Below are 10437 nucleotides of genomic sequence, written 5' to 3' on the forward strand. Positions count from 1 at the left end.
CCCTATCAAACAGGACAATGCCCTAGAGACTGGCCATATTACATATGAACAGCGCCCAAGCCCTCTCCATCAATGCTAGGACCAAGGCGGGCCAGGAAATGGCTGCTGATGACTCAGCAGATAGACTATAGGCTCCCCAAAACAGTCACATCCTTAGCTCACAAGAATGGTAAGGTTGCAGTGACCAAAGGAACTGAACAAGTTTGAGTGGTACTCAAACTCCAGACTGCCAATCAATAAGGCAAGGACGCTACCACCAGGCCACCACAACCGTTGTTGGAGAATTGTCCATGTTCATTACTCCATTGAGTGAATGTATTTGTGGTAGCTCTAGCCCTGCTGACTACCGTTCAATCTCCATATCCCCATATTATCTAAAAGTTTTGAACGTCTTGGTAAAACATCTAAACAGATATGCTGAAGGTAATAATCTGTTCCCTTATTTGCAGTTTGGCTTGCAAAGGCCTTGCAGCATGTGATGCCTTCTTATAATCTCCAATCATCCCTTGATTGTGGATAGGACATTAACATGATTGGCCTTGTTTTCAGTGCTGATGTTATTCCATAACTTTTCACATTATAAACTCATATGTGATTTGGCCTAGAAAAAGATTCGCTGCATATGAGGATAATGCTACTCTTTTTTTAATCAATTCCATATTTTGAATCTAGATCTATAGTTGCTGAATTCCTTAATATATTTCTAGCTAAAATTAGTGCATGGTGCAAATTATGGAGCATAAATCCGACCCCTAACAAAACACAGTATGATTATAAGTAAATAAAGAACAGTGGTTCCTCAATATCTAGATCTTTGTATTGATAATGTCTCTTTAACTACTTTAACAAATTTTTAAATTCTTTGCGTGATTTCCTATTGAAAATTTACTTTTGAGAAGCACATTCGTTCTCTTTCTTCTTCAATTGCGCAAAACATATTACATATTGAGATTTTCGTTGACTAATCTACCTAAAGAAATATAATTCTTTCAATCTACATTGTTTCGATTATTGCTCTGCTGCCTGATTCCTTTTTCATGATCTTCATATCAATCTCTGGTACTGTCGTCTAGTTGGTTCTCTGTGCAGGTTGCATAGGATTTTTCATGACTCTGACCATCCATTGCATTAAGATCTTCAAAGACTCTACCATCCCTTCCTTCTTCATCATAAGGTTTAATACTGTATAGTATTTTATAAGTTTTATTCCAGATATGGCCAGACTGTGGAATGATCTTCATAATGTTTCAGTTGAATTGGTGAAATTTCAAACGTTCAAACTCCATTTCCTCTAGTTTATTCAATCTTTCATCTCTCATTGGAAAGCTATATCTCCCTTTGGGAGTTAGATTTTTCCCTACACGTGCTTCGTCTGTTTCACTTGAATTGTATTATTTTCTGTAACCCGTAACTCATACGTGAAGTCACTTGAATCAAATAAAATTCTTGGCAACATTACCTATCTGTCAGTGAAGTAGTTTCTGACGTATAATTTGACACAATGAAATAACACTGACAGCCCTGTGACTCATATGAAATCGTGAACAGAGTCATTTCCTTTTAGTCTGCTGATAGTTAGAGCCTGGTTGCATAAAATGTCCTAATCTTTCAATTTCTAGTTTTCCTCTGTCTATCCAACATCCTTTGGTACTTTGTTATTTGAAAACTTGGTTTTTTTTTGACAGGATGAGAGACCAATCTATTAGCAAGACCGAAATTTATTTTTTTACTTATTAAGGACAGTTACTTTTTTGTAAAATATAATATATGTGAAATAGAAATGACTTAGGTTATTAGCATTACTACTGTTAGTTTTCTCATTCGAAATGACAATACTTATTTTCTAATAACCTCAAAAGTGAACAAAGTGATTATTTATCACCAATTAGAAATATTAAAAGTGCATGAAATTATGTATAAAATATTGTTAGCATGTACTGGTCTTTTATTTTGTATAGTCAGCATTCATACAAGTAGTTAGCTACAGCAGCAAGGCAAAGACACACTGTAATAGCGGGACGCAACATAAGAGAAAGGAAAGTTGAATAAGACTACAACCAGCGTCTAATCGATAAAACTACTCATTAGATTCGTAGTCCACGACACATGATTAATATGATATTCTGTAGTAATCGAATGGGATTGCACGAGAAGCAAGGGGTCGAGAAATAGAAATATGAAGAGAAAATCACTTGTCCTGTAACCTTTAGACATAAATTCAGGTTGTCCTATTGATAAATATATGCAGTTTCGATGGTTACCTCAGAGAGAGGGAATTACAATCTGCGATCGCAGATATATTCGAGCTGTAAGGAAATTAAGGGATACGAACTAATCTACGGTAACCACCGCCCGTCCCTCAACACTAAAACTGACCTAAAACCTCTTTTTATACATGATCACTATAACTGAAGAAGTGATATTTTGTTTTTTATCTGCAATGTAAGAGTTTCAGTTGGATTCTTTATCTTATTGTTTGCTAATAGATAGATCAGTCTGACAGGCCTAACCGTTTTGGGGAAGAGGTTAGATACTATGCACAAGTGAAGAACAATTTAGACAATGAGATGCAAAAAAACTGAAATGCACTCTATATTTGTATACCAAAGCAGTAATGCCTAATTATATTTATTTGATGGCATAGAATCACCCAATTAATATTACAATTTTTATCAATGCGCCCTCAAAACAAGTGAAGGATTACTAACTATAGTTTTTTTTTTTCTCTCTTATTATTACATAAATTATCAGACAAGTAAATATATGTTGATTTCACTCAGGATTCATTCATGGAACTAAAAATTCAAATAGCTATACTTAATACCTTTAAGTAATTTTCATGTTTATATCGTTAATAAACATATGTAGATATTTTTTCTTTAAGATTACCTAACGGGAATTATAGGAATTCATTTAAATTTATGTGAAAATATGTTTGTTTTTAACGGCTCATGATTTGGTTTTAGGGCATTCGTTGATATTGTTCAATACCAGATTTTGGAGAGTCGCCTGCAGTTCTTCTAACTCATTTTCGATGAATAGCCTTTGTCCAACTTGGGTGTCATCATTAATAGCAGCACTGGCTGCATCAATCAGCTCCTGTAATTTAATGACGAAAAACTTGAATTTCTTTTGTAATTTCTGGAATTCCCTCTGGAGTATTAAGATTGAGTTTCTAGCAGTAGTTACTCCATGTTGAAGATTTTTGAGATGAGCATCATGAAACTGAAGGTTATAAAGTTCGAATTCGATCTCCCGAAGCCTTTGATTTTTAGGGGTAGTATAAGAAAGCCCTGTTCGTTGTGTAATTAACGATCCAAGTTCTTTCATAGCTTCAGACTGATTTTCCTGGACCATCTTCATTTGTCGGTGAAGTTCATTTAACCGAGTGACTTCAGCATCAATATCTAGTATTGGAATGCTATTATTTTCCAGTATATGAATACATGCCCTAAGCATTTCTTCCTCTGTCGCATTTGTGTTGATGAAATTTTTCATAAAACCAAAATTGTGACAATATATTCTTTTCTGAGCTAAGAAATTATCAATATTCTCCTCTCTCTCTATTATCTCTTTTCTGATCTGAGATTCTTTGTTTCTTAGATCATAATATAATTCACCCAGATCTTTTGAGCTATCATCTAGTTTATCTTGATATTTTGCATCAAATTTCAATTCATTTTGTATTTGTTCAACTTCTTCATGTAGAGTTCTGAATCCAGTTTTGGTCTCGTCACTAAGTTTATCATAGTCTAGTGCATCAATCTGTATGTTTTCTAGAAGAGTGTCTATATTTTCTAGCACTTGTGTGACTTTGCTTTCCACTTGTATTGCATCATTTTTGACAAAGCCTAAGAAATTCGCCAATCCTCTAAGTATTATTTCTTCAGGGTTTGGATTTTTGTATGACTCCAGACGTATAATTTCGCTCTTTGTGAAATTTATGCTTTCCTCAAGATATTTCGGTAAAGCAGGAACCTTAGTAGTATCTAAAACCTCTTGCTCTCGCCTGATTCTGTCTGTAAGATATTGTATTTGACTTTCTAGTATCTGAATGACATGTGGGTTAATTTTTTGAGATGCCTTAATTTCGATTTGTTCTTTGAATATGGCAAATTTCCTTTTGAAGTTATATTCATATTCAATGGCCTTTTTATGGCTTTGCTTGAGTCCTAAAGGTATGCTGCTACCACGTCTCCATAAGTAGGTATTATTATGAGCCCTTTTGATATCCCTATTATATTGCTGAATAATTTTATTGTACTGCCTTTGGTATTCTAAAGATTCATGTAGTAAAGGACTGCTAGCTACCAGTGCAAAGTATGCTTCTGCATTATTCATATGGCCGCACAGGGACAATATATCCTTAGTAGCATTGCTGGAAACATTGCTAACAACATTTTGCTGCTCTAAAACAATAACTACTACGGTCTCATTTGAAATGTTTCTATGGTCCATGAAATGAATAGTGATAGTTTTATCTGAGCCTAGTGGGCCATCATTTTCAATTACAGGACCTTCCAGTTGTTCTGTAATAGCTTTGGCTGGAGAATCTACCATAGGACTTTCCGCAATACCTCTGATCTCAGAATCTTCAAAAGTATTCCTTTCAAGAATTTCATTAATGCCACTATCTGAAAAATCTCCTGTTGCATAACCAGCAAGAATGTCAATAGCATCATTACCCTTTTCACCAATATCTTCAGTGCTGACTTTTCTCAAACGACTGTGTTTGTTAATCGGGGGATTCTTCCTGCATTCACGAGGATTTGTAAGGGTACTTGCCGGGACACATTCACTCCGTGTTTCATCAAACAAATATGAGCCTGGACACACAAAGAGAGACCAGTCGTGTTCTATACAGTAGTAGTACTCATTGCAGGAACCTGTGGTAATAGAGAAATCAGTTATATTCTTGAATTGTAAGGAGATCTATGAATAAGTGATTGTTGAGATTTCTGGTTTCAGCTCTGCTTACTTTTTTCACATGAGTTTTATATGAAAATAAAGTAAAATGTAAAATAGGCACAGCTTTATTATTTATTTGAACTTTGTACAAATGATGATGTGTACGTGAAAGAACATACACTCTTATGTCATGGAAAATTAATGAAAAAGAGATGATCTGCTAAATAATAAACATTTTAAAGAAACAAATGCTAGTCATTAACACTGAAAGTTTATTTTTTTAAGATTAGAAATAACCTCTTTTCTGTTATACATTATATAGGTGTGTGGATACAGTACATGTATGTACAGTAATAATATGTGTGAATCAACATCCAAGTTTTCCGATAAACTACTCGTCACTCGGTCGACTCTTTTATTTGTTATGCGAGCAAAGAACTTGAGATACGAGTTCAAGATGCCGCTGCTAGAGGGCGTAGTGAGCAGTGATGTCAGAGCATCCCCAGACCCCAGCCTCCAACATGCTATTTCTTTCTCTTTGTGATCTCACCTCGTAGAGAAAACAATGATTCATTGAGCTTGCTTCTTCTTTCCTCATATTTTGTGAGAATTTAAAATTCTGACTTTCTTTTTACCATGCCTCCTGAGATGTCAAGTGCTAAATAATAAACATTTTAAAGAAACAAATGCTAGTCATTAACACTAAAAGTTTATTTTTTATGATTAGAAATAACCTCTCTTCTCTTATACAGTATATAGGTGTGTGGATACAGTACATGTGTGTACAGTAATACCTTGACCTATGTGTGAATCAACATCCAAGTTTTCCGAAAAACTACTCGTCACTCGGGCGACTTTTTTATTTGTTATGCCAGCAAAGAACTTGAGATACGCGTTCAAGATGCTGCTGCTAGAGGGCGTAGTGAGCAGTGACGTCAGACCATCCCCAGTCCCCAGCCTCCAACATGCTCTTTCTTTCTCTTTGTGATCTCACCTCGTAGAGAAAACAATGATTCATTGAGCTCGCTTCTTCTTTCCTCATATTTTGTGAGAATTTATAATTCTGTTTCTTTTAACCATGCCTCCTGAGAAGTTAAGTGCTAGTGACAGTGCAGAGAGGAGGAGGATGATGTTCATCACTTATGATCTGTTCCATTTAAAAAAAAAAAAAAAAAATAATCTCTCAAGGATATAACGCAAGCCAGAGGTTTTAAGATAATTTCAAAGCTCCGAAAAAAATAGCTTTGTCAGTGCTAGAGTGTGGACGTGTTGTGTCGATTTCTTCTATTCATGCCCTTAGTCATGTTTTAGCTTTGTGTTTCTTGCTTAGAATATCATTGAAAAGATATTAGTTAATCTTTTGGAGAAACCTAAGTGATAAGAAACAGTACATTATGTCTGCTCCTAACTATATCTGCTTCAAATGTAATGAAACGGATGGAGAACGGAAAAAATGGATAGTATGTGAATGTAACAGACTCTACCATAAGAGATGCGCGCATATAGTGACAGCCATCAGTGAGATTGACCGGAATAACCTAGATTGGTTATGCCCTTACTGCGTACGTGATGCCAGACAAAACAGTTTAGTAATATCAAAATTAAAGGAAGATGTAAACATGAGTAATCTGGCCCTGAACAAACAAGATGCGAAAATAGATGACTTGGAAAACAAACTTGTAGACCTTGGCGCAGACGCAGGAAATTCCACCCGGATCACCGAACTCACTGAGAAAGTTAACATTCTTGCCATGAATATGGAATAAATTAAAGCAACACTTCAAACATTAATAAACCCAAAACCGGAGAAACCGACATTTGCTGACAAAGTAAGGAAAAAATCTGTTGATAATTAAATCAACTAATACAACAACTAAGATTACTGAAAGAAAACGGGAGGTTGAACAAGCACTTAAAGACATTCCTATACTTAACACGAGGTCAACTACGAATGGAAATGTTGTTGTAAACTTTGAAAACAATATGATCAGAGAAGAGGCAGCAAACAAAATTCAGACATTGGTGGCTGACACTGAAACGAGAAAAATCGGAAAACTAAAATCCAAAATAATGATATGCAATGTATACAATGATGAATATGATTTAGTAAATGCTTTGATTAAAAGAAATAGCTGCGTGGACCATATCAAAAATATAGAAGATAAGTGTAGTCCTGAAGAAAAATGCCTCGGGGGGACCATCCACCATGTGCTGAAATGTGATCCTGAAGTTCGGGGGGCTATTCATGATAATGGGGACAAAGTTTCGTTACGATGGGGTATCTATAACATACGTGATAGGTACCACGTGATCACCTGCTACCACTGTCAGAGGTATGGACATTTTGAAAAAGATTGCAAGTCTAAGAATGAAGATAAAGTCTGCGGGAAATGTTCATGGAGACACTCCACCAGGGAGTGTAATTCGGAAGTGTCAAAGTGTATAAACTGCACAAAGTTAAACAGACCAAGACGAATTAGTTATCGGTGGAGACCTCAATTTTTAGATGGATGACACATCAAATCCTGACGCTTTGGCATTTAGTGAGTTACTAGAGTCATATCGACTATTGAATAATGTCGACTGCACAACTACTTTAACTGGGCATACGTTTGACTTAGTTATAAGTGATGACATGAATAATATTGTATCTGATATAAAAGTCGAAGAGAAATGTACTATCTTCCCAGTACACAAACTTATTACGTTTAGTCTAACTCTACTGTATTTATTGAAGAAGTTAAAAAGAAAATAAATGATGCTATCAACATTCCCTGTGATCATGATGACCAACGTCTGTTAGGAGCTAAGTGTGCTAACTATCTTATAACCACTTACAATAAAGTGAGTAAAAGTGAATATGATACCATGTGCCCACCGATGGAAAAGACTATAACCATAAAAGACCAATCTCCTTGGTTTGATGGAGAGAGTTTGGTAAAAAAAAGAGAGAAAAAAGACGTAAAGAAAGAAAGTGGTATAGATTAAATGCTCAAAGTACTTGGGTAGAATACAAAACTGCTGCGTGTCAAACTACCTACTAAGAAGAAAAAAAGTGAATACTATGAGAAAGATCCTCGAAGCAGCAACAGAGATAAATAAGTTATATCATCTATTGAATGGTATAATGGGAAATGTAAAAGAAAAGAAGCTACCTGATGGATACAGTGACCAGGAACTAGCAAATGATTTTCTAGTATTCTTTAAAAATAAGATTGAAAACATAACCAGGTCATTTGTAAATACTCAACATCAGATTAATGAGACACCAGCCACACAGACAAAATTAATACGATTTAACAACATAACACAAGATGACATCACCAGAATTATCAAGAGAGCAAAGAAAATAAACTGGGCGATCGATCCTATGCCAATATCTGAAGTAATTGGAGAGAGAAACTTTTCTAATCTAGCTGAAATAATACCGAGAATAGCAAATGCAAGCAGTGATGAATGTAAGTCTCCTAAATCTGAGAAAATGGCTATAGTCACACCAGTTCTGAAAAATGCACTGGACTACCAGGAATTAAGCTCAAATACACCTGTTTCAAATCTATCTTTTGTCTCAAGAGTGCTTGAATTTGTAATTCTTGAACAACTAGTCAGCCACTTCGAAGTAATAGAAGCTTTGTCTGACAACCAATCTGCTTACAGAAAACTATACTCACAGAGACAGCCATCTGCTCTGTTGTAAATGATATGCTAGAAATGATAGATGAAAATATATGTGGTATTTTAATACTGCTCGATCTCAGTGCTGCTTTTGATACAGTGGTGCATGAACTGCTACTAAATGATCTACGGTCCATCGGCGTTGAAGATCAAGCCTTCGAATACCTAAAAGACTACTTGGTTGGTAGAAATTACTGTGTACAAATTGGAAACTCTTATTCATCATATGAACCCTTAAACAGAGGGGTACCCCAGGGGAGTGTACTTGGCCCAACCTTATTCTGCATCTATACTAATGGTCTATCAAAAATGCTACAAAGGCATGGCGTGAAGTTTAAACTATTTGCAGATGACACACAATTTTACCTCTCCATAAATGATATACATGACACTGCTGAAACTCTAAACCGAATCCTTGAAACTGAATTCATGGTGGTTGTCAAGAGAAACTGCGTGAGAAACTTGGGTGATATTCAAATGAACATAAATAATGACTCGGTGGCGATATCTAGTAAAGTTCGAGATCTAGGTGTATGTATTGACTGTAACCTGTCTCTAAATGACCCAAATAAACAATGTAATAAAAACTGCTGGTTATCATCTAAGAAATATTGCATTTATAAAAAAGTACCTGGACGAAAATTCTGCAAAGAAACTTGTGATAAACTGTGTTATTACCAGGATTGACTACTGCAACTCTATCTACTGCAATTTACCAAAAGTGCAACTTAAAAAATTACAAAACATAATAAACAGAGGAGCAAGACTGATAAAAGGTGTCCCGCCTAGAGAAAGGATCACCCCTATACTAATCGATTTACAGTGGCTGCCGATTAAAGCGAGAATTGAATTTAAAATATGTACAATAACCCGCCAAGTTATCAGAACCGGGCGTCCAAAATACTTAAAAGAATTGCTACACATTGTGCAGCCAACAAATCGTGTCGACACGAGAATAGTTACAGATGGCTTAAAATTGTTGGAACATATATATATGTCTACTTTAGGCTTCAAAACTTTTAAACATGCAGCCCCAAGACTATTTAATAAGCTCCCACGAAACATTCGAATGATTGAAGACATTAAGGCTTTCAAGAGGAAACTGAAGACTTTCTTATTTCATGAGTCTTTTGACAGTGACGATTTAACAATAAATGAACAATATGTGATATGAAATGTTAAATACTCTGAACGAACAAGGTAAAACGACAGTGGAGGTCCTGTAGAGAGTGGGGTTCTCCTGCTGTATGGGACTGTAAAAGCAGCCATCAAAGTAAAAGTAAGTAAGTAACATCTGCTCATAAAAGAAAATTAAATAAAAAATACAAAAATAAGAAGAAAACCATTGTGAAGTAGCATTTGCGTTTAGGGTTACAGTATATACGTGGTGTTAAGAGGTGATAACAAAAAATAATCCTTTGATCCTCCTCTGTCAATCTCCTCTATTTTCCCCCAACACCAGCATCTTCGTAGCTCATGTCATCTTATCTGCAATGTAAGTTCATTGTATAAAACCTTTATATAACTTTCCATACTCCCTGTATTATGTTTCTATACAATATTTGTTAACCAGAAAGTTATTTTCTTTATTTGATAACATGAAACATAACAATGTGGGGTGTCATTTAGAGGGTTGGAACAGATTAAATACATTTTAAGTATTTCTAATGGGGAAAATTTATTTGCTATACAAGCAAATTGAGATATGAGCTTGGACCGGAATGAATTGAACTCGTAAGTAGGGGTACCACTGTATATATGTATAAAAGACTATTACACATTTGTACATATACTTCTTGATATATATGGTTCAGAACACAAGGTGACCTGAGAAAACTCAACCGTTCCAGTATT

General features: G+C 35.4%; 1 protein-coding gene across 2 annotated transcripts in view; it reads right to left on the bottom strand.

The window, feature by feature from the left end:
• Nucleotides 1-1883: 1883 nt before the first annotated feature.
• The window catches only part of LOC137626340 (coiled-coil domain-containing protein 39-like), a 34952-nt gene continuing 26398 nt past the window's right edge, over nt 1884-10437 (bottom strand). For both annotated transcript variants that reach the window (XM_068357413.1, XM_068357412.1), the window contains one exon: nt 1884-4886. In XM_068357413.1, the coding sequence (XP_068213514.1) occupies nt 2950-4886 (1937 nt within the window). In that variant the 3' untranslated portion in view covers nt 1884-2949. The remainder of the gene's footprint in view (nt 4887-10437) is intronic.

The sequence above is a fragment of the Palaemon carinicauda genome, chromosome 33 (genome assembly GCF_036898095.1).
Source record: "Palaemon carinicauda isolate YSFRI2023 chromosome 33, ASM3689809v2, whole genome shotgun sequence".
Lineage (NCBI taxonomy): Eukaryota > Metazoa > Arthropoda > Malacostraca > Decapoda > Palaemonidae > Palaemon > Palaemon carinicauda.